This window comes from Lontra canadensis, unplaced genomic scaffold (assembly GCF_010015895.1).
Source record: "Lontra canadensis isolate GAN:19392208 unplaced genomic scaffold, GSC_riverotter_1.0 scaffold93, whole genome shotgun sequence".
NCBI classification, from domain to species: Eukaryota; Metazoa; Chordata; class Mammalia; order Carnivora; family Mustelidae; genus Lontra; species Lontra canadensis.
Window position 1 is genome coordinate 6,849,499 of NW_022631087.1, and position 25,894 is coordinate 6,875,392.

General features: G+C 55.6%; 1 protein-coding gene across 2 annotated transcripts; it reads right to left on the reverse strand.

Moving 5' to 3' along the window:
* Window positions 1-10,068: 10,068 nt before the first annotated feature.
* Window positions 10,069-25,642, reverse strand: RAC2 (Rac family small GTPase 2). Of its 2 annotated transcripts, XM_032836594.1 has the most exons (7): window positions 25,459-25,637; window positions 23,170-23,241; window positions 15,661-15,778; window positions 14,986-15,048; window positions 14,410-14,569; window positions 11,421-11,552; window positions 10,069-10,804 (listed from the first exon to the last, which is right to left on the reverse strand). In XM_032836594.1, the coding sequence occupies exons 1-6, from the start codon at window positions 25,491-25,493 to the stop codon at window positions 11,422-11,424; spliced, it is 579 nt and encodes a 192-aa protein (XP_032692485.1). In that variant the 5' UTR covers window positions 25,494-25,637; the 3' UTR covers window positions 10,069-10,804; window position 11,421. The 2 variants fall into 2 exon arrangements, with proteins under 2 accessions (XP_032692485.1, XP_032692487.1); XM_032836596.1 differs by lacking the exon at window positions 10,069-10,804 and having other exon boundaries at window positions 11,492-11,552; window positions 14,403-14,569; window positions 25,459-25,642.
* Between the last annotated feature and the right edge of the window lie 252 nt (window positions 25,643-25,894).

Sequence of the window (25,894 nt, forward strand, 5' to 3'; positions counted from 1 at the left end):
ATAGGACTAGGAACACATCTACTTTCAGAGGCTTCTGGAGGCCCCGTTCCTCTATGCTGTCCTTCCACCTGCGAGGGGTCAGAGGCAAGCCAGCCCCTCCCTCCAGCCCCACTATTCTGTCTGTGCAAGTTCCTGAAGAGTAGGGGGGCTCCAGAGAGTTCCTGGGAGGGAGGGATTTCCAGGGCTCTGTCCCTCTCCTGCCCGAGGCCCTGCTAGGGCTTCTCATCCCCCTCAGAATTAGGCCCACCCCGTGCAGCCCTCCAGGCTTTACAGCCCGTTAGCCTTGCCTTGGGCCCCGGCCTTCTCCTCTGCTCATTTCCTTCTTCCCTGAGCTCCAGGCACACCCAGCCTCGCCCATTCATTCATTCATTGACTCTAGATGGGCAGTTCAGGCCTCTGGGATAGTGAGAGGGACAGAGCAGTATTTAGGGAGAGGGCCCAGGTGGAAAGCAGAGTGGCTGCAGTGGGGGGGAGGCAGGGGAGGCGGCGGAGGGCCCTGTCTCAGTCCGCATGGGTCGAGAGCTTCACAGGTGGGAGCAGAGGAACTTCTTGACCTAATTTCTGTTCTTCGAAGGCTCACCAGTCAGGTACTGGTGACAGTGTTGGTCTCCGCAGGGCCTTTGCACAGGCTGCGCCCCCACCCTGGCCACACTCCTCAAGTAACCCCACTATGTGGGAGATGAAGTCCTCCCTGAGGTGGACTCCTCCTGGAGGCTTCCCCATCCTAGATTAGCTAGGCCTCTCCTCTAGACTTCCCAGCGACCCCAGCCTCACCAAGTCCCCAGGCCTGGCACCAGCTGGCACAGAGTAGGTGTTCACTGTGTGTCTATGGAAGAGAAGAAGATGGGTGGACATCAAGCAGCAGGGTGTGGAGGAGGGGAGACTGTAATCCGTCAAATGTCTGCTGGGGGCTGAGGGGTGGTAAGGGGTCCTGGGCAGCAGGCTGGGGCAGGTGTGGCCTGAGTCAGACAGCGTCCCCCAGCCAGGGGCCTTACCCAAGCTGATGTAACCCAGGGATCCCTGATCGATCTCTCCTCCTGAGGTGGCAGGGCAGAAAGAGGATGTGCGACTCCATGCCTGTGAGCCCTGGGAGGCTGGGGATGCTAGGTGTCAGAGCCGGGGGGGTGGCCCCACCTGGCCTGGCATCGGGGTCCTGGAGCATGAGAGCCTCTGACCTCAGGCCTGGCACGTCAGTGCTATTGTATCTGCCTAGTATCCTGGAGGGACTGCCTGGACTGCCTCTCAAAACCAGGACAGTGCTATATGTCTGCCCCATCACACCCTGACCTCTCCTAGATCATGTCTAGGGCCGTGTCTCCACCCTCAGACTAGAGGGCTTCACCCTCAGACTAGAGACCAGGGACTGCGTCTCTGCCATCAGACAGGTGGTTTCCCAGAATTTGGGGCCCAGGTTCCTCCCATTCCTGAGAGCCCAGATGGTGCTGTCTCCTCGCCCTTTTCCGCTACAATGACTAGGCCAGAGCCAACCATGGTGTAGGCTGGGGGCCTGAGCTACTGATGCTCCACTCACTGGCTGTGTGACCTCGGATATATGACTTAGCCTCTCTGAGCCTCTGACCCTCAGCTTCAACACCTGCTGCGCAGGGGTGGTGAGATAATAAAATTAGTTAATCCCTATATACTGCAGCAGTTCCCAGGGACGCTGAGAAGCTGCAGGCAGCGTGACCACCCTGTCCTCCTCTGTGGCGGGGACAGAAGGGCTAGCCGTCTGCACAGGTGCGCCTCAGCCCCTGCTCTGGCCCAGTCAAGCAGCGTGACTCTGTGAAACCCCTCTGCTAACTTCCTCCTTCGGTAGAATGTGTCCACCTTCCTGTCTGGCCCTGGGTTCTTATGATGGTCAAACAGAGGAAATGCCTGCGGGCTCCTGGCCCCCAGCACCACGCTTCATGGCTTCTACCTCGGACTCTCTGCTTTCTGACCTGATCACTGCTCTCCACCCCCCAAGTCTCCCTTCTGGGCCAAGCCACCATGGCCTCATCCGTCCCCCTCCTTCTGCCCTTGCCCCACCTCCTCAGTGGGGAGAGTGAGTCCTTTAAAAAATAAGTCATGCCGGTTCCTTCCTCCTTGAGACCCTCTAGGGCCATGGGCTGGCTGCTGTAGAATGAAATCCTCTATTCTTTCCGTGGCCTGAGGGTCCTACGGAACCTGCCTCTGCCTGCTTCCTTCTCACTCGCCCCTAGGACTTGGCTAAAAATAAAGGCAAATAAAAAGTAATTGCATTACAGATTAAAAAAGAAGACAGAGGAGGGAGTGTCAGAGAATGGGAAGGCAAAGTACTGTTTGCAAGTAAATTTTAAAAACCAAAGTGATAAAAAGACTTCTAAGAGCAGAAAATAGCTGTCCTCCCGTGGCCTTGACCCTTCCCGATCGTGAAGGCAATTCTACCCTACGAGCTCTTCCTCCTCATATTTTCTCCATCTTGCCAAATATTGGATTTATTTTTCTAGCTCCGGATCCCCCAATTTTGTCCATTATCTACTGACTTCCTACTGCGGTAGATGAGGACTGTAGATTTCTTACACACTCTGGTCCCTTCTCTCCACCCTCTCCATGAAACGACATTTTCAGTTAAGGATGTGTTCAGTGGTTTCATTAGGAATGGACTGTAAACATTATTTTCCGCCCAGCCTGGAGTTCATAATTGTTTCACTTTTTTCATTTACTTTGTTGTTATTGTTGTTGTTGTTTTTAATATCTCAGTTTTGTAGGACTCTGTACTTGCAAACACTCCTCTGCTTTTTCAAAAGCTAACAGGGAAGTCTCCAGGGTCTGAGCCCGGTGAGGATTTCTGCCTGGATGCATCTAAACTGCTCCCCTCTGTCCTGGTTGTCCTCTGTGCCTGTGCGAGGGTGCTGCCCTGAGAGTCTCCCTTTAACGCTCTATCAGCAATTCCCTTCAGCATTTTCCTGTGTTAGATCCCATTTCTTGAATCTTCCTCCTTAGTAGTTAACTCCCTGATTTTGTGGGTGCACATCTTCTGGTAATTTCCTGAGCAAGTGCATATGTTTGAGAAGAGTTCATTCTCCTCACACATCATATGATAGCTGGGCTGGGTATAGAAATCTAGGTTGAGAATTATGTGAACTCGAAGGATGGAAGGCATCTGTCCATATGTCGAGCTCCCAGTACCACTCTTTTTTAAATTTAATTTTAATTTTTTAAAAAAACTTATTAAACATTTTAATTTTAAAATTTTAATTTTAATTTTTTAAATTTTTAAATGTTTAACATTTTTATTTAAATTTCACTTAGTTAACATGCAGTGCCATATTGGTTTCTGGAGTAGAATTCAGTGACTCATCATTTACATACAACACCCAGTGCTTATCACAAGAAGTGTCCTCCTTAATACCCTTCACCATCTATCCCATCCCCCCACCCACCTCCCTCGTCAAGCCTCAGTTTGTTCTCTATTGTTAACAGTCTCTAATGGTTTATTTTCCTTTCTCCTTCCCTCCCACCCCTTCCCATATGTTCATTTGTTTCTTTCTTAAATTCCGCATATGAGTGAGATCATATGGTATTTGGTCTTTCTCTGACTGACCTATTTCACTTAGTATAATACATTCCAGCCCCATCTGTGTAATTGCAAATGACAGAATTTCATTCTTTTTTGATGGCTGAGTAATATTCCATCATATATGTATAACCTCTTCTTTATCCATTTGTCCATCACTGGAGATTTGGACTCTCCACGGTTTGTCTTCTCAGTACCATTCCTATTTTCAAACCATTGTGTGTAACCTGAGGTTGTTTTTCCTTTATTCTGGAAACTTCTAGGATCTTTGCTTTATCCCTAAATTTCTGCAATTTGGAAATGCTTGTGTTGTGCCTCCCCCACTACAACCCCTCACAACATGGTCCCCCCACCAAGTGTTTAGGGGCACTTAGCGAACTCTTTCAATCTGAAAATTTGTGTTCTTCAGTTCTGGACAAGATTTTTTTTCCTTTCTTTTTTTTAGAGATTTTATTTACTTATTTATTCATTTGAGAGAGAGAGAGAGAGAGAGGAGAAGCAGAGGGAGATGGACAAGCAGACTCTGAGCTAAGCACAGAACCCAGTATGGGGCTCAATCCCACGAACCCAAGACCATGACCCAAGCCAAAATCAAGAGTCAGACCCTCTGCTGACTGAGCCCCCCGAGGCGACCCTGGACAAGATTTTTCTATTGTTTTCTTTTGAACCTCCTATTATTCACCTCTTGGCCTCCTAGAGTAACCCTGTGATTTTCTTTTTGTTCACTTTTACCATCTTATTCTCCCTTCTAGGAATTGTTTTTATTATTGTTGTTGCTCACTCTGTTTTAGCTTCCAAAACTTCTATTTAAAAAAAATTTTAATAAACACATTTCTAATTTCTTTTTTTTTTTAATTTTATTTTTTAGGGTGCCTGGGTGGCTCAGTTGATTAAGTGACTGCCTTCGGCTTAGGTCATGATCCTGGAGTCCCAGGATCGAGCCCTGTATCAGGTTCCCAGCTCCACAGGGAGTCTGCTTCTCCCTCTCACATTTTTCCCTCTTATGTTCTCTCTCACTCACTCTCTCTCTCTCAAATGGATAAATAAAATCATTTTTTAAAAAAAAGATTTTATTTTGTATTTGTCAGAGAGAGAGCACAAGCAGGGGGAGCAGCAGGCAGAGGGAGAAGCAGGCTCCCTGCTGAGCAAGGAGCCCAATATGTGACTCGATCCCAGGGTCCTGGGATCATGACCCAAGCCAAAGGCAGATGCTTAACCAAATAAGCCACTCTGGCATCCCACGTTTCTAATTTCTAAGAGCTCTTCTCTGTTTTCTGATTGTTTTCTTGTTATGGTCTTCTGTATTTATTGTGGGTGTGATAGGTTTCCTTCTCTCCCCAAGGATAACAGTGATGATTTCTTTTAATTTTTCTTCTGCTCACTGCCTTGTCTCTATTTCTTGCTAGTTCCTTTTCCCCGGTTTGTTTGATTGGGTCTCTTTCACAACAGAGTTTCCCTCAATTGTCCCTTCATCTTTGTTACCCATTCATTTTTCAGAATGAAACATTAAAGCTCAGATCGGGAGCTCCGTGTCAAAGGGTAGAGCTTGCAAAATAGCGAACATCTCTGGAGGGACAGCTGGCTCTTTTGTCAAGGATACCTACCTGTTAACTGAATATCAGCATCTGTAAGACTTTTCTCTAGGGGGGTCAGATCCTGGCCACAGATTCCCGTCTGGGATAAGTACATGCCTGGGTTCTAGCATTCCTGAACTCAGCCAGGGAAGGGGCTAGGGTCACCCTTTTGAGTATTCACACTTCCACTGAATTCCCCTGCATCAGTCTGCTAGTGCTGTGTAACAGACAACCACACAGACCTCTACAGTGCCCAACAATAAGCATTTCTTTTACTTCACACCTCAGGTCAGCTGGGATAGGTTGATCTAGGTGGGGCTAAGCTAAGCAGATCTGCTTTGAGCAGCAGGTCAGCTGGATACCTCTGCCCTTATGTTCCTGGCACCAGTGGGCTTACCAAGGCATGTTCTTTCATCAGGGCAAGAGAGCATGCCCAAGGGTACAAGCACAACTAGGCTCACTTATGATGCACAGGCTAACATCCCACTGGCAAAAGAGCAAGTCACAAGGCCAAAGCTAGCATCCAGTGGAATGGGCAAGTAGCTCCACCCCAGGAGGTGGGCGTTGAAGGAGTGATATCTGCCAAGCATAACCAAACCACTACATCCCAAATAATCAGTCTGGGGCCTCACCCCCCACCTGCCCTGTAGCTGGCATCCTTGGGTCCAGAAATCTCTGGTTGCCCGGCTGCTTAATGTAGTGGGGAGGCCCTGCAGGTCTGATTGCTCCTTAAACAAACTTACAGATAACCCACCAGTTTTCAGCCTCCCGCCTTGCCATCTGTGGTGTCTGGATCCCCTACTTCAGGGCCTCCCAGGGGTTCTGCAAGGTCAGTCGGTTTGCATCTCTCCCACCTCCAACCCCCCGCCCACCCTGCCCCAAAACAGCAGGCACTTAAGTTTGCCTTCCCTGGGCTCTGTTAAATCATTTACCACCCCTCCATCTGCTCTCCAGACTTGTATGCTGTGGTTCAGGGTCACAGGTGTCTCCTGGTTTCTTTGAAGATGAGAGTTTATGTTTCTGTTTCATGTTCTCCTTATTGTCATGGCTCTTTTTCAGCAAAGGGGAGGGGGCTGAAACATCTCTACCCCGGCACCTTGAAACCAAAATCTCGTCCTTGCTCTACTGCATTCGCTTCTGCGGTATGTGGATCAACCACATGGCGGGGGTTGATTTGCTCATCTGTCTGTCTCATTAGCCCCCGAGCCCCCAGGGAGTAGAGGGCGGGATCTCACCATCTCTGCACCTCCAGCCCCCACACAGCTTGGCATGGAGCCCAGGGTTAGTACATGAACTGAACTTCAAATTACATGGACGACTGCTCATCATCTCACTTACCTTAGGGCCTTCAGAAGTCTTCTAGAACCATCTTAGATCCCTGTCTCCCTCCCCAGAGCCTACCCTACCTTCCCTCTTACAGCCCATGAGACCCAGGTGGAGTCAGATGTCCCCAGAGGTGGGTATGTCTCTGTTGGGGAGTTAAGAGGATAGGGAGGAGAGGGGAAAAAAAATCAAAGGAAGAGATAACAGGACCTCAGCCCCGGAAAAGTCACTGTTTTAGTATACCATGGTATTGTTTCTCGTGATTTTACAAGTTCGCTGAACTCAGTTGGAAGTTCTTCTGCCTCATATGATTTTGGCTGGGACCATCATCATCCGGGGACTTGACTGATTTCTGATGCGCGTGACAGGTCCCTTGGCAAGGACGGCTGGAAGGCTGGGCTCAGCTGGGTCACTGGACGGGCTGGGTCTCTCTCTCCATTAAAGTCTATTCTTCCATCTGCTTATTCATTTACATAAACAACGTGCACTTATCCAGCATCTACGAGGTGTCAGCTACTTGCTAGGGTCATGGTGAGCCATCCAAGCAGAAGGGTCATTTCTCAGGGCTCTCTGCTGGCTCTGAAGGGCTCCCCTCCCCAGGCTGCGAGCTCCTAGGAACAAGCCCATGTTTGACCCACCCTCAAACCCTGTGTTTGCTGCACAGTCCCCATAACGATTCGCTAAATGAGTAGATGACTGAATGAAACCATGGTCATACAATCATTTGTTAAGGCAAGAGGTGCACATCGTGGCATCTGAGAGGCACAGCTGTTTGTAAATGAGAAGGAGCCCCTGAGCTGTGCCTGGCGGGGACAGCGGATGCAGGGAGGCCCATGAGGTGGTCATGGCTACCGTCCAGAGAAGAGATGCAAAAAGCCCGGAACAGGGAGCAGAAGCGGGGCCAGATAAAGGGGTGGAGTTAGCATACAACGAGATGCCAGATTTTCCAGTTTTGGTGACCATTGGATGCTGGGCGAGGGAATTAGGTGAGCCAGGGGGACCCCCAGGCCTCTGCTTTGGAGGAAGGAGCAAGGAGCAGCCAGGCTCTGAGACCGGAAGCCCCAAATGAAGTAGCTCATCCGGCAGGTGCTTTCCACGCCCACCAGGAAATGACGTCATGGCAAGGCTCCCAGTCTGATGCCCTGATGCCTAGCCCCCGGCCTAGCCCTGCTAGGTGGGTGTTCAGGGATGGCTGCCTTTGGAGTGAAGAATCACCAAGTTGTCAGCTTCTGCCCGCAACCAGCAGCTCTTCCTGTTTCAAAACCAGCTCCTCACCTATTCCCCTGGAGGTTTCTCTTTCCTATCAAAAGGGCCTCTGGTGCTCAGCCACTTCACAAAACAGAAGTGAGTGACTCACCCCAATGTCCAGTGACTGCTGGACACAATGATACAGTGGAAAGAGCACGGGGTTAAGAAACCTAAAACCTCAGTTACAATGCTGTCAGCTAACAGTAACGGAGGCCTGACCCACCACGGTGTATACCTTCCGTGGTTTCATTTTCCTTTTGTTCCTATAACAAGGCAGATTTTGACATTGGCTCAGCTGCTGACCAAAGGTGTCAAGGATCCAGGCTCTTTTAATTTTTCTGCTCCTCCATTCTGAACATGTTAGCGTGTATCTTCATGTTTGTGGTTTCAAGTGAGTACTATGGCTGCTGCAGCTCCAGACATCACATCAGTATTCATCAGGGAAGGGGATGGGACAAAGGGCAGTGTCCATTATTTGGTGGTAGAGAACAAACACTGTTGCAGAAGTCACCTCTCCAGCTGACTTACCCTTGCCTTTTGGGCCAGCGCTGTGTATCCTTGGGACCCCAGCTGCAAAGCAGGCTAGGAAAACAAGAGTTTTAGTCTGGGGCTGGACACCATACTGTTCTGCACAGAACTAGGTGTCTGTTAGCAAGAAGGTTGGGGGTAGTGGAAGAAGGTGGGAGAGTACAGTGTCTGCCGGGATGAATTGAGCTCTAGCTCTGGCTCCCGTTCCCTCCTGGGCCTCAGCAAAACCCAGTGGCTAGAACCTCCATTGGAAGGCTCCTAGGAATTAAATGAGATAATTTGTGCTAGGTGAGAACACACAGAGGCAAGAGAATTTATTTACTGACGTTACTGGCATAAAGCAAGGACTGTGCCCACTGGGATGGGCTCCCAGGAAGAGATGTAGGGCAGAGCCCCCGCCCCTCCCCTCACCCCACCCTCTGCTTGCCCTCTACAGTCAGGGAAGTTCGAGGAGCAGAGGAAATCATTCGAGGAAAAGAGGACCAGACCAGGGTGTGGAAAGGCGTGGATGAAAGAGGTCTCAAAGTGATTTTGAGGAAATGAGAGTTCAGTCCCAGGGTGGAGGGGAGGAGAGAGGGAGGGGAGCGTGACCCGCCCCCGGGGCCCACCAGAAAGGGGCCCAGATTTATCTGGAGGGCCCAGGAGGGCTGGGAGCAAAAAAGGCTCTCCTCCAACTTTGGCCGACTGGAGGGGGCGCCCCAGGGCTTCTAAACAACAAACGTATTCGGTGTGGGGTCTGTGTGTGCGTCATGTGTGTGTGGGTTTTTCACGGGGGTGGTTGGTTTCCAAGGAGAAGTAACCTTAAAAACATAAAGGCCTTGTCTGAGCTGAAACTGAGAAGCGCCACGGGGCCCCCCCCACCCCCGCAACCCAAGCCCTTCCAGGAGGCCAGTGAGCTGGCGGGCCCCCTCCCGAACCTCAGGACATCGGGGGCAGCCCTGGGGGATCAGAAGGTAGAAACCCAAAGCATCTCGCTGGCTGGGAGTTGGGGGACTCCTGTGCTGTCAGGGGTGGGGGCTTAGATCTCTCTTTTTATTCCTTCCTTGCAGCCTCTCTAGAGGGTCAGCCCACAAGGGCAGGGACGCGTGCGCACCGCTGGACCCCGCACCTAGAACAGAGTAAGAAGGTGCTCAAAAAAATGTGCGTTGAATGCACGGGTGCCGCTGGGGTAGGGAGGAGTAATCATCCCCCGGCGCAAAAGGCCGGCACTTGTAAAGGAGCAAACACTACGGTGGGACCTGCTCCACACCAGGCGCTGTCGGACTTGACAGAGAACTTAACTCCTTTCAACAGCTCCTCCTTCTCTCATAAAGAAACTTGCCTTGGCTTAATGCCTGCCGGACAGGCATTGCTTCCTTACACCACCGGGACACTTCCATGAGCTCCAGCAGTGGAGGCTGGGGAGTTCTGACTGCCTGACACCCACAGCCCCACATTCCAGCAAAGTCTCACTCTTCCTTTAGAAACAAACCCCTCCATCCTAAGACGCAAGGTTTACGCCTCGTTGCCTCCACTCCATGCTCCAGCAGGGCGAGAGGTCAGGCCTGGCCAATCACAGCTCAGCAGCCCCCTCGCCCCCGCCCTGAAAAATATGATTGGTTGAGGTGGGGTCCAAGACGTGGGCTGGTCCAATCAGAGTAAACCTTAATTAGAACTTCACCTGGGGCGGAAACTTGCCTTTTTTTTTTTTTTTTTTTTTAAGCTAACTTTGAACCTGCAAGAATGCTCTGAGTGTCACCTGCCAGAGAATGAACCAGACGGCGCAAGGCAGAGCAAAGAGGTACAGGAAAGCAAGCCCTGATGACATGCTTTGAGCCCCCTTGATCGAACTGCACCTGAAGTCATGATATTTCCAAGTTTCATAGGATCAATAGGTTTATTTTCTGCTTAAGCAGGTTGAATTAGGTTTTCCATTTGCAGTAGCAAGAGTCCTGACTGGCAGGGTCTGAAAGTTTCAAGACTTCTACAGGCAAATGTAGCTCTGTGAATGACGGAGAAAGACTTGAGAGACAGGAGGAGTCAGTGGGATCCCGGTTTTTGACTTGCTGTTGCAAGGACTCACTGACATGCAAAGAATTTGATTTGATGTTGTCCAGAAAAGGAGGGCTAAGGCCGCAGGAGCAAACTTCTGAGGTACCCATTTTAGCTCAGTAGAAGGAGAACATTCAGACAAGCAAGACCATCAGTACTGGAGTAGCTACCTCAGGAGGGAGTGAAAGACCCATCCCTGAAGGTATTCGAGTGGTGGCTGGCCACCATCCTGCCCGAAATTTCCAGAGGGGATTCCGGCATTGGGTGGGACTGGGGTCAAGGGGTAGATGCTGCCACATGCGGCAGCTGGCGCTGACCACACTAATGGCTCCCTTCTGGCCCCTGCAAAGGCGGGAGAATGAAGGGATCAGAGCGGAGCCTGCAAGTTCACAGCCTTCCAGCCCCCAGGGGCTTCCAGCCCGGAGAAGACAAGCAAACAATCTGCAGCCATCTGCTAAGAAACACCACAGGGAGGGGACAGCAGGGCCAGCCGGGGTGCTGCTGGGCTTTGGGTGAGGACCCCAGAGGTCACAGCCATCTGGCTGGGAGGGCTGGGCGCCACCTGGAAAGGAGATATGCAGGGGGTAAGGACCTGGGGACAAGCAGAATCGCGTGCCCCCTCATAGCTTTCCCCGATCAAGGCTCATGGCCACCTCCCATCTTTTTGTTCAGGTTGGCCCTCCCATCGGCCCACCCTGCTCGCCCACCACACCGAGGCCCCTCCATCCTTCTTGTCCCACCTCTCCAGGCTGCCTCCGACCCACACGGGTCCCTCCTCCACCCCAAGAGCCTCAGCTCCGTCTGCCCTGCCTCCACCCTTATGGATGGGTATTAGGTCTCCCTGGACCCACTGGGCTCTCCTGGGGGCAGGGGCCAAAGGCATCTTTCCATCTCTCTTCCCTCCTGCAGGGCTGGCAGAGTAGAAGCCTCATGGGACCCCTGCCATGGCTCTGGCTTTTTCTGACACACCTTCCTTCTGAGACCCAGGCTCCCCGCCGAGGAAGCTCAGGCAAATAGGGAAACTGAGGCCGCTTTGATACTCCCCCTTCTGTCTTGGCCTAAATGCCATCCCCTGTGAAACGGAAGGCCACAAAGCCATGGCAGGACGCCCCTTCCTGGTGGGAACGTGCTGTGTTCGGGTGGGGACGGTCATGGAGCAGGGAAGGAGGCCCTCTTACCCTACAGGATGCTGCAGGGACGCTTCTGTGGCCGCGCGGGCTGGGGGCACAGGACGGCCCGGATCGCCTCGTCAAACACGGTCTTCAGGCCTCGCTGGGTGAGGGCCGAGCACTCCAGGTATTTTACAGAGTCTAGTTGGGGGGGGGGCAGGGGGAGCATCAAGAAGGCAGAAGCCGAGGTCAGGGAGGGCCCTGGGCAGAAACCTCTCCCGAGCCACACACTGTGCCAGGCCGTGGGGCCAGGGGACCACCGCCCTGCGCCTCCGCTTCCTCGTGCCTGGAATAGGAAGCTGGACCTCAAAAGGAGAGGCCAAGACCCACAGGGGCAGGTCTGAAGTTTTCTTAGACACAGCAGCCCTTAATTTGTGGAAGGCAGGCAGAAGTTTGGATACATTCCTGGGGGGAAAGGGGGCTCAAGTGACAGTGACTGAATCTCTGCCTCCGTTTCTTCTAGAAACTTCCCCAGGAGGCCCAAGGTGCTCGCCAGGACCTTCCAAATGTCATCTGACCATTCCTTAGCGTCACCTCATTTTACAGACAAGGACACTGAGGTTCATAGGTGGGGAGTCCAAAGTCCCATGCTGGATGTTTCTCCTCCCCTGAGGGGTGGCTGGGGGCTGTCGGTGAACGGGATGAGAGTGCTTTCCCTCCCCCGCCTGAGGGACCAGCCTTCTCCCAGGTGACAGCTCAGGGCAGGAGCTGGGGGCCCAGACAGCCAGAAAGGCAGGCTGAGCCCCCACTCCAGGGGTAGCATTCCCTGACCTTCTGGAAGGAACCTCTGTGAGTTCCCATGAGCACTACAACACAGTTTCCCCGAAGTAAGGAACCGCAAAACCCCTTCTTCGAGAGGGCTGGGGGCTGATTTCAGGAACAAGAGGAAAGAGAGGGGCAGGAAGGGGAACTTTGCCCCCATGCTGGGGTCTGCTCTTCTCTGGGGAGGAAGCAGACAGACTCTGATGGGCACCTGTTCCCTGCCGAGCACTGGCCTGGGTGCTTCCAAAAAACCATGTGAAGAAATACTTCCCCACTTACAGATGATTCCCCACTTACAGATCAACAAACAGGCCAAGAGAGGGGAAGCCTGGGTCCCAATGACACGCAGCTGGGGAGAGGGGAGCCAGGACTTCCAGAGGGCAGCCCCTGGAAGGAGGAAGCCCACGGAGGACCTGGGGTTGGGAAAAAAGCAAAAGTGGGGCAGGGACAAAGAAGCTGAGGTTCAGAGAGCATGTCCCTTGCACAAAGTCACGTGCTGGATGTCTCCCCTCTACTCAGGAGCACTCTCCCACCGGGGAGCGTGGGCAGTGGTCCCAGGGCCTGGCTGGGGGGACAGAGTGCCCTTGCTTCGGGTCTGGAAGCCTCATCACCTTATAACATTCTGTGCCTAGAAGGGTGTCCCGGGCATCCGGCTACTGTCTCCCTGCAAGGGACCATAGCCTATGTCCACTTCTTCCACACCTACCAAATGCCTCCTCCCTAGAACCAGCCATCCTCTTGCTCTTCTTGGCCCAGTGGCATCCAGAACAAGGGTCCTGAGTGGGGGTGCTGGGCTCACTTTGGCTCTGCCTCTGACCACCCGACGACTCCCATCAGTCTGTTTGTGCCTGAGCCTCCCATCTGTCTAAGACATGGTGACCTAGGACAGCTTGTCAAGCTGAGGCAGGCAGGGCCAAGCAGCTGCAGAGGACGTGGTGGGGGGCAGGCTAGGAGGCAGCTGCTGTTCCCCCCTCCCCCATCGGAACTGCAGCTCTCCTGGGCCTCCCCTTGGGCAGAGACTGGTCCGAGTCAAGTTCAAAGTCACTGACCCTGCCCTACCACTTGGGATCAGCTCCAGGAGGGATCATCCAGGGACCAAGGCAGGACCCCGAGCCACCTCCTTACAGAGGAGAAAGCACCTTCGGGGATCACGCAGGCCAGCTGTGCGAATGGAGAAACTGAGGCCCAGAGGGGGGACCCACTTTCCCAAGGTCACACACACTATCAGTGCTAGAGCCAGGACCAACATCCAGGCTTCCAGGCCCCTTCTCCTTGCCCCAAAGCACATGCTTTAGAAGGGGATGGGTCACATGAAGACTAGAGAGTCAGACCCCCGGGGCAAAAGGAGTTGGGGGATGGGCTGGTCAGAGAACAAGAGAAGGCAAGGGTACAACCCCCGCAGGGCTGAGGAGCCAAGGACCCCAGGGTGGGGCTCAGGACCCAAGGCTTAAGAGGCAGCCCAAGACCCCTTGAGAGAGATGGCCATGTCGCAGGACTAGTCACAGGAAGGGGGAGGTGACAGCTGCGGTTTCTCTTCCTGTAGAGATGTGAGTCCCCAAAGCCCTCCCACTTCCGTCGGAAGGAAGAGAGGTCGGGCTGAGGCAGGGCTAGGGCGGGGAGACCCTACCTACTCAGGGGCCAAACCCTGGACCCGCAGGACCCTGTGGCGAGGCAGAGTGCCCCAGGCTGGGGTAAGGGGTGTCACTGCTCATGGGGGTCAAACCCGGCTGGGGACACCAGGTTCTAGGGCAGGTGTCCCATCCCCAGGCTGCAGGCAGGTCAGGACTGGACCTGGGACAGCAGGCACAGGTGCCGGGAGAGAGGCCAGACTCCCCAGTTACAGCCTCCCTGGGGCGGGCAGCTCCGAGTCCCCACGAGGAAGCCCCCAGACCAGCAATTTGCTATCTTGCGTTCAAATTCCAGTTCTGCCACCCCCTGGCTGTGTGACCTGGAGAAGTCACTTTACTTCTCTGGCCCAGGGATCAGGAGGCAAAGAGCAGCTGGGCTGAGGAGGGGGGCTGGGGAAAGGGAGGTGAGAAGGAGGCAGCAGGGAAGTCATCCTTCAAACCTAAGGCAGAGGCACGTCCTCCAGGAAACCTTCCTCGATAACCCGAGCTTGACTTGGCTGCTCGTGCTCAGAGCAGCCACCGCACATGTCACTCTGTGCCTGCTTCTGTCAGCTCCAAGGCACTTCTCCCAGCCAGCCAGCTCCCCTCTCCGGGCCCGAGCCCCGTACCGATCTCCTTGGCCAGGGCCAGACCCTGCGGGTAGGTGATGGGCGCCAGTTTCTTCTCCTTCAGCCTCTCAATGGTGTCCTTGTCGTCCCGCAGATCCAGCTTGGTGCCCACCAGGATGATGGGTGTGCTGGGGCAATGGTGTCGCACCTCGGGGAACCACTGGGCAGGTGGTTGGTGGGGGGGGAGGCCGAGGAGGCATGAGCGTGGGGACAAGAGGGGCGCCAAGTGTGAGAAGAGATGAGGGGGCATGAGGGGGTGAGGAGAGGAGGCATGAGGTGGTCCAGGGTTGGGGGGATGTGGTTACAGGAAAAGAAGAAGCAAGATTCACAAGAGATAAAAGGCAGGCAGAGGTTGTGTGCAGAGGAGAGAGGGGACATGGTTATAGAGTGTGGGGAGGAAAGCTAATGACCCCAGCCCCCTCTGAACCCCCTCTGAGTCTCACCACCAGAGTCCCCAGCGCCACCACCCAGCCCTGGTTGGCCCTGGGAATGCTCTCTGCCCACGCCCCCTGCAGCCCCTCCCTCCCTCAGGGTCACCTGCCCCAAGCCCCCAAGGTCCCGCTCTGTGCTGCTCACCTTGGCCCGGACGTTCTCATAGGAGGCAGGGCTGACAAGGGAGAAGCAGATGAGGAAGACATCCTGGGGACAGAGCAGGCAACGGTCACCCAGAGAGGAGGCCTGGAGGCATCCCAGCCTGGCCCTTCCATACCTGGGCATCCCCTGAGCTGTTTATCCAACCCTTCCGAAACACCTGTCCCAAGTGGTGAATCCTCAGGGGACCCTCTACAGGCAGTGTGGCTATGGCCCCATTCTACAGATGCGGAAAGTGAGATCAAGGGCTTGCCTCCAGAACCCGTACTCCTCACCAGGCACTCACTACCTGTCAGCTGGTCGCCAGCCTGGAAGGAACACCAAGGATGCCAGGGCCAGCAGCCACAGAGCCGCCTGCAAGCTTGTCCCCCATCTCTCCTCCTCTCCCCAGAGCCCCTGGGACTCAGAGTCCTGGGCTCCCTATGGAGGCCCCATCCAGGGTCTGCCTGGGGAGCCAGGAGGTGCCAGAGCCCATAGAGGCAGAGGGGCTGGAGAGACAGGCACAGTGAGAGCAGGGGTACTGAAGGAGGGCAGGGAGGGGCACGGGGAGGAGGCCCCGGCTCCGCCCAAGAGGGCACTGCTGCGATGGGCAGGGCTCCCCAGCCACTGGCCCCAGGGCATCGTCCCCAGCCAGAGCAGGCTGAGCTCAGGACAGCTCACCGTCTGTGGGTAGGAGAGTGGCCGGAGGCGATCGTAGTCCTCCTGCCCGGCCGTGTCCCACAGCCCCAGGTTCACGGGCTTGCTGTCCACCATCACATTGGCTGAATAGTTGTCAAACCTGTGGGGGGACAGAAGAGTCAGTCTCCACTCCTGGAGCGCAGGCCTGCGGTCAGCCTCACATCGCTCCGTGTGGAGGCCAAGACCCAGGCAGGGGCGGCCAGAGGCAGTCGCACAGCTCTGGGCACTTGGCTTTTCTTTCCTTTTTTTTCCTTACTGATTCATTACATTAAAAAAAATTTTTTTTAAGATTTTATTTATTTATTTGACAGACAGAGATCACAAGCAGGCAGGAAGGCAGGCAGAGAGAGAATGGGGGGGAAGCAGGCTCCCTGCTGAGCAGAAAGCCCAATTCAGGGCTCCATCCCAGGACCCTGGGATCACAACCCAAGCAGAAGGCAGAGGCTTTAACCCACTGAGCCACCCAGGTGCCCCTACATTAAAAAAATTTTTAATACAGGTAAGCATCAAGAGGAAAACATTGTCTCCCATCACCTTTCTGCCCCTGCCTATCCTTTGAGAAGTGATTTTTTTTTAGGCCATAGGCCGTTTCCTCTAAGGCTTGATCCGACTTTCCCAACCTACTATGCTGGCCTGAGGTTGGTCACCCCCGTGGCAGGAAGGGTCCCCCTCAAAGCAAACCCTGAGACGAGGAGGCGACACAGTGGCAGCCTTGGGAGGGGAGTGGGGAAGAGACAAGGAAGGGCCAGCCAGTGATCTATTACTGCTGGGGACCCTGGAGACGGGGTGCCTCTAAGGGGCATGACTTGGGGTCTCTATCCAGCCCTCTATCTTTCATTGGCAGAAGGATGTCCTGGGGCGCTAAATTCCTGGTCTTCCAGTCCACCCCCGAGTGCACACCGAAAGCCATCAGTCACAGACAATTTCAAGAAATGCCACCAACACACACAGATAAGACATGCGCCAAAGGGACAGTGGGGCAAGGTACTGACAGGAACAGCCAAAATCCCCTGCCAGCACCAGCGAGACCACCTGGGCAATCAAACAAGCTTCTAGATTTTCTTTTTATTCAACCCAACAGTATTTCTCACTAGAGGAAGGTGCTGGTTTCTCAGCCTGTGGGAAAGAAGACTGGGATCAGAGAGATATAGTGACCTCCCCAAGGCCACACAGCCAGTGATTGACCAAACTAAGTGGGAAATCAGTTGTGTGTGATTCTAGCATTCACTGCCCTGTGCCTTCCGGAGATGCCCTCACCTCCTGTCCATGAGAGCCAAGGATCATCATTTTGTCTCTCCTCACTGAGGCCACCCATGCAGGCCCTGCTTTGCATCCCTGGACCTGGCCCACTGAGACCTCAGGCTCCTCTGCCTTCTCTTCCCCTCATACGCCAGCCCAGCTGTTTCTTGGGCAAAGCCTACACTGCCTACCTCCCTGGACTTGCTCCTGCCCAGAATGCCCTTCCCCACCTCTCTTTGTCCAAATGTTCCCACTTATCCTGACCACACAGTCCTATCCACTCTCCAGGACTTTTCTCCCATCTGTGCCTCTGTCTAGAGTAAACTTTTATACCCTTTCACCCTTGTTTCCTATTCATGCTTCAAAATCCTGCCTGGGCAGTTCCTCCTCTCTGGGGAAACCTCCAGGCCACTTCCTTCTCTATCCCTCACCTGGAAAAAGCTCATTGTTCCCTCCCTCTTTATCTTGACTGAAAGAGGCTGTTAGAGTGTCTCTGTCTTGGTTCCAGGAGGGCAGGGCCTGTGCCTTCTTCCTCTCTAGTCTCAGGCCTGGCACTTAAGTGAGTGGATCGAAATTAAAGCGAACCGAACGAAGCCCTTGGAATGCCACCTCCTTCAGGAAGCCCTCCCAGAATGCCGCTCAGTGACAGGCTGAAGAAGCCCTAATGTTTCAGAGTGATTCCAAAGACACCTGTTCTGAGAAAGACACACACACACACCCAGAAGTGAGCAGCCTGGCATTTTAACACACCATGCTTATTCATCCGTGGAGCGTTCCAGTCACCTCTCAGTTCCGCAGATGACCGGTTCCCCGCTGCCTGGAAGTTCTTACAGACACTCCTCCTCCTTACAGACACTTCCCACTCTTCTTCCTCCCTCACTCCTCCTCCCCGTGCCCGGCTGACTCTTACTCACCCGCCTCTAGCCCCATCTCCAGGTCACCTCCTCCAGAAAGCTTTTCCTGGCCCCCAGCCAGTCCAGCCAAGCCAGCAATCTTTGCGCCAAAAGCAGGCGCCGTGCCTGGCTTGCTTCTCACGGCGCCCTGAGGCCAGCATAGTATAAGGCACATAGTAGGTGCTCCGTGTACCAGCTCTGGATACCACCCACACTGCCGGGGGATGTCAGGAAGAAGCCGCTGTCCAGAGAGACACCGCAGGGCACGATGGGAAAAGAAGGGCCTGGGTTGTCCTTGGCTTAGGTCAGGAACATCCCTTCGGGACACACTTACAGGGTTGGGACACTCTTCTCTCTAATGTCCAGCCTGAAATTCTGGTACCCAAAATCCGCCTAAGATTCTTTGAGCCAAAAGCCTGTGTCCTCTTGGAGCCATCCCCACGGTCTCAGGGTCCATGGCAGTGGGGAAAGAGCGGGGTCCTGGAACCTTGGAGCAGCACCAAGTACCAGATCTGGGGCCTGGCAGAAAGTTAGGGACCTTTCTATGTTAGGTCTTGAAGTCCCAGGTAACCTACGACAAAAGAACCTCTAGTTACTCCCATCAGACAGATGGGGAAACTGAGGCCTCAATATGTCAAGTAACTTTTCCAAGGCCAACCATCTCATAAGCATAGGAGCTGGGATTTGAGCCTTGCTACTTCTGTGACCTCAGTTAGTGAGCAAGGGGCCGGGGCGGGTGGGTGGGGGGACAGCCACCAGAACTAGGAGGGACCAGAGTTCCTTGTGAAGCCTTGTTCTGGCTGTGTGACCCTGGGTGAGTCACCTACCTTCTCTTAGGGCCATTAGGAGGATCCGAAGAGACAGAGGACAGTCAGGTCACCCCGAGGGGAGATGCTAAGCTGCTAAGATCACATTTCCAATGTCCTCACACATACCCGCTTGTCCCTCCCCAGAGGCCAGGCCTCCAGGGCCCAGGGGATCGCTGCAGGCACGCAGCAGGGATCCACGGCCCCCCAGGGTCCCCCTTATTTGAGACTCAGGGGCGGCCGGGACCAGAGGAACCTTACACCACCACTCTGGCCAGCCCCCACCGCTTTTTCCAGATAAGGAAACAGGCCCACAGACAGGAAGGCACTTGCCCAAGATCTCACAGTCAGTTGGCGGTGGCCAGGACTAAGTAAGTCCTGTTCCCCAATTCAGAAAATCCCACAGGGTAATCATGGGGGCTATTTTGTGGCTGGAGAGGCGGAGGTTCGAGCCTGGGCGTGGGGCTTCCCTGAGCTGTGGGAAGACAGAGAACTCACATTTGCTGAACACCCAGGGGTGTCAATGACCGTTCCAGACCCTTCCTACTTAGACCATCTCAGTGGGCCCAGGGAGCGGTTACCACCCTTGTCCCCATGCTACCCATGAGGGCACAGACTCAGGAATAGGAAGAGACCTGCCCAAGGTGACACAGATGGCGTGTGTTCACCCCAAGTCCGTGCGGCCTCCCTCTGAATTCTCAGGGCTTCAGGCCCAGCCCTGACCCTGGAATGGAGTGGAGCAGGGGATTGGGGAGGGAGAGAAGGGAGCTCAGCACACAACATCCATCACCTGACCCCCACCCAAGCCCATCCCCAGAAAGGAAGAAGGTGTACTCAAGGAACCCAGAGATCAGAGGGCATGCATGGCTGGTGACATGGGGACCAGAGAGGAGTGACCAGGTCAGGCGGGGCGTGGGCCCCTCTTGGAACTCAAGTCTCAGTCCTCAGGCCAACAGGTCACGGCAGAGACGCTTGGCCAGGCGGGGCTGCGGGGGTAGGTGATGTGTGATCACATCTGCATTTAGAAAAGGCTCCTCTTGGGGCTCCTGGGTGGCTCAGTTGGTTAAGCGACTGCCTTTCGCTCAGGTCATGATCCCAGAGTCCTGGGATTGAGTCCCACATCAGGCTCCCAGCTCCATGGGGAGTCTGCTTCTCCCTCTGACCTCCCCTCTCATGTTCTTTAACTCTGTCTCTCTCTCTCAAATAAATAAATAAAATCTAAAATAAAATCTTTAAAAAAAAATAAAAGACTCCTCTTGGCCACTGGGTGGAGAAGCCTGGAAGGAGGGTCAGAGGGGAAGCTGGGGGGCCAGTGGGAGGCTTATAGAGCTGGCAATGAGAGAGGAGAGAGGAGGGTGGCTGGGGGAGGTGGAAGGTGTCCCAGGCGGGGCACAAGGGGCTGCCCGTGGTGGCAGGATGACGGGTGAGGGGCAGTGAGCGCCCAGCGGAAGACTCTGGATGTCCACATCCATGGAATTCCAGGCTTGACTTGTCAGGAGGTGAAATGAAGGTGAAAATCAAGTACTGGCCAATGGGACCTAAATTAACGATGTGGTTTTCCTTCCCACCAGCCGAACTGTCCGCTGGTGGCTGAGTTCTGGCACCTTCTCAAAGCAGACCAGAGCTCCCAGTCACTCCAGAGTGCCAGTGACATGCTCGCTCTGTTCTAGAAGCTGGTATGATAGCCGTGGACTGGGCGGACCAGGGCCCTGTCGTCCCGGAGCCAGCAGGGGAAGTCAGATCAGGAAGGGCCATAAAGAACATCAAGCAGGGGGGTGGTGGGGCCTGGGTGGAGGGAGGGACCCCTTGAGACAGGGGGTCAGGGAGCTGATCCCTGAGCAGGAACCGAGTGATGGCAAGGAGGAGGAGGGGGTGTGGGGGAGGCTGATGGGATCCACAAGGAAGCCCAAGGGTCTGGAATGAGTGGGTAAGGGTAGTGGCTATGGTAGGAGATGAGGCTGGGGGTGGGGGGCAGGTGCCATTCAGGGACTCACGCGGCAGGAGAGGAGACGGTATCAAATGTGAAGGGGGGCCGTGGGAGGGGGTTTAGGTCTGGGCACAGCTGCATTTAATTTTTACTTTTGAAAATTCATCTGGGCTTCCTTTTGAGAATGGTTGTAAGGGGGAGACATGGGTGGGGGAGAGCCCCTATGTCACAGGCAGGCAAGCGCAGGGTCCTCCTGCCATGTTCTGGTATCCCCAATACGCTGCACAAGACCGGCTTCTGTCTCCCCCTCTGTGGCATGAGGGTTTGACCCTGAGCTATTAACCCCCCACCCCTGGCAAGGAGCTGGGTGCAGCTCGCCTGCTTATCTGATCGTGAGCTGGCCTATGTGCCTCCCAGGCCCAGCAAACCCTCCCAGCCCCAGCAAACTCTTCAGGCCCCAGCAAACCCTCCCGACACCAGCAAACCCTCCTGGGCCCAGCAAACTCTCCAGCCCCAGACCCCCCCCCCCCAGCCCCAGAAAACCCTCCCCAGAAAACCCTCCGGGCCCCGAGCCCCAGCAGCTCTCCCCATCTTATCTCTGTGCCAGAGATCTCCTGTTTTCCCCAACTCCGCTCTCACCAGTGGCCCCCACCTCCCAATGACAAGAGTTCTGCGTGACTTATCTCCCTTTCCCAGTACCAGGGGTACAGGCACTATAGCGGGAACCCCTTGGAGGGCTCGTCCAGAGCTGAGTAACTCTGTCCAGGACCACATAGGAAGGGGACAAGCAGGACTGACACATCTTTGCAGAAGCCGAGGCAAAACGAAAATGCAAGATCCCTTGTGCAAAGGCCAAGAATTTCAAGATGGCCCTAAGTGTCTGACCCAACTCCCCGGAGTCCTGAAAGGCAGACCTTGCCTGGCTCATTCTGTCCGGCCTGCAAGGGTGGTGTCCTGAGGCCACCAGGGGCCACCAAGGGCCAGGGCTCTCCGAGATGTTAGGAACAATTGGGTCCAGCCTGGCCTCTGCTCCTCTCCCTGTCTTGCATCAGAGAACACGCCCTTCATCTCCCTGCTCAGGGGAGATGCTCCAGCAGTGAGCCTGGGGTTACCCAGCCCAGCCTTGCCCCTATAAAAAGGGAAACTGAGGCTCCAAGAGGGGAAGTGACTGGTCTAAGGTCCTTCAGCAAACAGGCCCCCACCCCAGCTGGGACAGGCAGAGGCAGGACAGCAGGCAGCCAGTGCAGGGTCGATGACAGTGACCTTGTGCAGAAGCTGCCTTTCCTCTGGCCTAGAGCCAGCCCTCTGTCAGCATTAGGAGGTGACTGATGGCCCAGGGGCAAATACGACAGGTGCGGAGTGGGACGAGCACCATCACCAGGCCGTCTGGGGACCTGGGAGCCACGCTGGGGCAGAAATCGGATTTCCAGGCTCCCTTCTCTGGTGTCTTTGCCCTGTCCTGGCTGCCTGCCTTCCTCTGGCCCAGGCCGGGGTGCCGGTCAGGGTCCTGGGGGTCAGGAGGCCCCCTGGCTGGCCGCCGTGAGCCTCAGTTTCCCCCATGGGCGGCCTGGGTGGAATGCCATCTCTTATGGGGCTCAAGTAAAGGCACACATGTGACGTTCCCTGCAGGGGCCAGCACACGGCGGGCCCTCAGCGGCTGGAGGCTAGCTCCGATGGACCGTCTCAGGGCCTCTCCATGAATTCGAGTCAACTCAAACACGTCCAGTGTGTATAAGACAGTGCGTAGATCACGGCGTGCCTGAGACACCGAACTGAGCTGATGGGGTGACCCAAGGGAACTGGCTGAGCCTTCCCACCCACAGAGACTCCTGGTCACGAGAAAGATCAGATCAAGTCCCTCTGGGGAGTGAGAGGGCTGTGGGGCTGGGTGAGAAAGTCTCCCGGGGGAGGGGCCCTGCAGCTGGCCTGGAGGTCTGAGACGCATGCGAAGGAAAGGCACTCCAGGCAGAGCAAACCGCTTGAGCAAAGGCCCTGAGGTGGAAATGCCCAAGGAGTGTTTGGCGGGGACAAGCAGATGCTGGAAGGGAAGGTTGGGAGAAGCCGGGAGACATGAATGTCGTGCTGGGGGTGGGGACGCTGTCCTGTGAGCAAGGGGGCTGCCGAGGGCCGAGGGCCGGTGCTTCCCCACGTACATCCCTCCCGAGGCTGCCACCCACATGGCATCCAATAGCAGCCTTGCCTCCACCCTCGACAAGAGGGCAGGGCCTCCCACTGGGCTCCAGCCGTAAGTCCCGCTGTCTGCTCCGTGGTGTCGAGGCCAGGGACAGCCTCCTCCTCCTCCACCAGCCCACGCTCTCCTCCACTTCTCAGCCCTGCGTCCCCCCCTTTGCCCACACCACACCCAGCTGGGAGGCTGCCCATCCCGCCTCACCAGCCCCGTCTCTCCCGCTCTGACGGCCTTGCCACTGGTCCATCCGCACTGCCCCCCTCAACATTGCTCACTGCCTCCGACAGGTCGACGGGGGTCGTCAGGCAGCTCTGCCAGGTGGGGACACCCCTCCAAGGCCCCACCCAGGGCCCAGCCCACAGGAAGTGCCTGACAAGGGGGTGGGCTTGGTGATGCGTGTCTCCCCATCCTCCCTGCTCTCGCCCCCTGCGGACTCACACGGTGGGGATGTACTCTCCGGGGAAAGCGTTGGTGGTGTAGCTGATGAGAAGGCAGGTCTTGCCCACGGCTCTGAAAGACAGGAGGTTCGAGGAGACGGTGGTCATGGCCCCTGCCCAGGACACTGGGAGGTTCCCAGGTCCCCTAGCCCAGCCCTCAGAGAAGACCCAGCCCCACCTCTCTAGGCCTCATTCTCCCCACCTGAGAATGCCAAGATCAGCGGTCCCAAGCCTGAGTCACAAGGGTCATCCAGGCTATTTGTTAAAGGGCGGACTTCAGGGTCCTGTCTCAGAGATTCTGAGCCGTGGTGCCGAACAGGACTGGGAATCTGTATTTTTAACAAGCTTTCCCAGGTGACACAGACGTGGGACAGTTAAGAACTGGGGGTACCTGGGAGCCCACTGAACCGGACAATGCCTCGGGGCCCCTGGTGCCTGACCAGCCCTCTGCCGTCACATGCCTGGGTTCCAGATCCCAGCTCCACCACCTCCCAGGGGCATGGCACTTAATCTCCCTAGGCCTCAGTTTCCCCATCTTGAACATAGGGATATGAGGCGTTTCTCCTCCTAGGAGTGTGCTGAATCGTAAATCAGGTGAAGCCCATGGAAGAAGCCAGCACCGTATCTAGCAGAGTGTAACAGCTAGTCAACATCAGGGAAAGCCGGTCCCTCCCTCCTCTTTCCCTCCCACCTCACCAGAGAGAGCAGCCGTTAAGAGCACGGACTTTTGAAGTCAGAGATACTTGGCCTCACATCCCATGAGGTCTTGGGCAAATTACTTAACTTCTCTGAGCCTCAGTTTTCCCACCTGGAAAATGGGCTTCATATTAGGTTGGTGGGAAAACCAGATAGAGGGGGTGTGACTGAGTCCAGTGCCTGACGCTTAGTAAGTACTAGGGACTGCTCGCTGGCTTCCTGGGGGGGGGGGGGATCTGCAGGTCGCTGGGGCTGGGAGGGGGCACAGGGAGTGCAGGGCAAGTCTAGCAACCAAAGGGGCAGCCCTGGGCCTTCCAGCCCTGCTCCTGTGTTGGTCACTTCCTGTTCTGAGGAGGCCGGCCGCCTTCTCCCCGCCACTGCCCTGCCCAGAGCTTGCCACCAAGGTGACTTTGAATGACTGGGACGTTGGCTTCTGCCCTCCCCTCTTCGGATCAGATACAAAGCGGAAGTGAGCAGGGCCCGGCCTGCGGGCAGATAAGGCCAGGCGGGTGCATCGGAATCAGCTGAGGGCTGATAAAGGGACCCGCTCTCAGGAGACCTATCAGAGCCGAACCAAGTTTGTCTGTCATGTCAGGGCCACTTGATCCAGGCCAGGAAAGATCTGAGTCTCTCCAAGCCTCAGGCTGCCCCTCTGTAGAATGGGAGTGTTGGAATGAAGGTCTACCAGCTCGAGATGCTGAGGTTTGCTGGACTGGACTCCCAGGAAACCCCAGGAGGCATCTGTGGGCTGGGGCCTGAGTCAGTGTGGAAGGCTAGCACCGGAGACCGGCAGATCAGACATCTTAGACCTTGTTAGAAAGAGGCCCACGGGGACATGACAACCTGAGGTCACTGTGCTCCCACAGCCCAGAAGACCCCTCAGCCCAGCATAGCCCTCACCGACCCTCCCAATCACCCTCCCATCGCTTCTTTCCTCCACTTTCCCTTTATGCCCCCTCCCCCTCCTGCTTCTCACCCACATCCCCCACACATCCTCCCCAACCAGGCAGGCTGCAGGGGGGGAGGGGAGAGCCAGGCAGGGAGGAGGGGAGGAGGTTAATAGTTATTGAGCACACTATGCCCAGCACAGCCACTCAAAATAGGTCAGGTGACCCCACATCAATCCCGGGGGCGTGGTCTCTTCCCAGATGGATGAACAGAGGTTCAGAGAGGCTCTGTGGCTTGCCCAAAGACACACAGCCATGCAAGCCAGATACTAGAGCCCAGATCAGCCTGAGGACAAAGGCCAGAATCTTGGCTCTCCACCCCTGCACCTGCATCCTCAGAGTTGAAGACCAGTCCCGTAAGAGACGTGCTCCAGGTCTCGGGGCGCAGAGGAGGGGCCCCAGGCACCTCCACCCTCCGTCCTGTGCCCTCCACCCACCTCCACCCCAGCGGCTTCCGGACTGAAGCAGGCTAAGAGGGTGAAGCTGTCCTCTGCCCACCTCAGGGGCTCTCTCTGGGTCCCGGGACAAGAAGGGAGCAGCTCCTCCCGGCTGCCTCCCAGGGACTCCTATGTGGGCAGGACAGGCGGATCTCAGGGTACGGCAGTCGAGAGCCTCAGCCAGGTGAGGAAGTTCAGCCAGATACCTACCCATCTCCCACCACCACACATTTGATGGCCTGCATCGTGTCCGGGGCCTGGGAGGCAGCGCTGGTGACAGCTCAGGGCACAGAGGGTTTCTGCGGGCTCCAGGGGTTGGGAGAGCCTGGCAAGGCGCCCCGGCAGAGGAGCAGCCGCAGCAGGACAGGAGGCAGGAGGAAGCGGAAGTGGAACTTACCCAAGCTGCTGCCCCAACAACCGTTTGCAGAAGGCGGAGCGTGCGGTCTGGCAGAACAGCTCGGGGCCCCTCAGGTGCTGGGCTGGGGCACCCACGGGAGACCCGGGTACCCTCTGGGCTGGGGTGTCACTTCTTGCCCCTGGGGCCAGGCCAGAGCTGTTCTCCAAAGACTTCAGGCTTCCAGGAATTCAATGGATCACAATTCTAAGTGTTAAGCATTTAATGAGTGCCTACTGTATGCCGGGCATA

Coding starts and splice junctions, on each gene's coding strand:
- RAC2 (XM_032836594.1), bottom strand. CDS start 25,493: ATGCAGGCCATCAAATGTGTGGTGGTGGGAGATGG. Junction 15,779..23,169: donor GGAGAGTACATCCCCACCGT/GTGAGTCCGCAG, acceptor GTCCCCCCACAG/GTTTGACAACTATTCAGCCA. Junction 11,553..14,409: donor GGCCCTGGCCAAGGAGATCG/GTACGGGGCTCG, acceptor CCCCCCAACTAG/ACTCTGTAAAATACCTGGAG.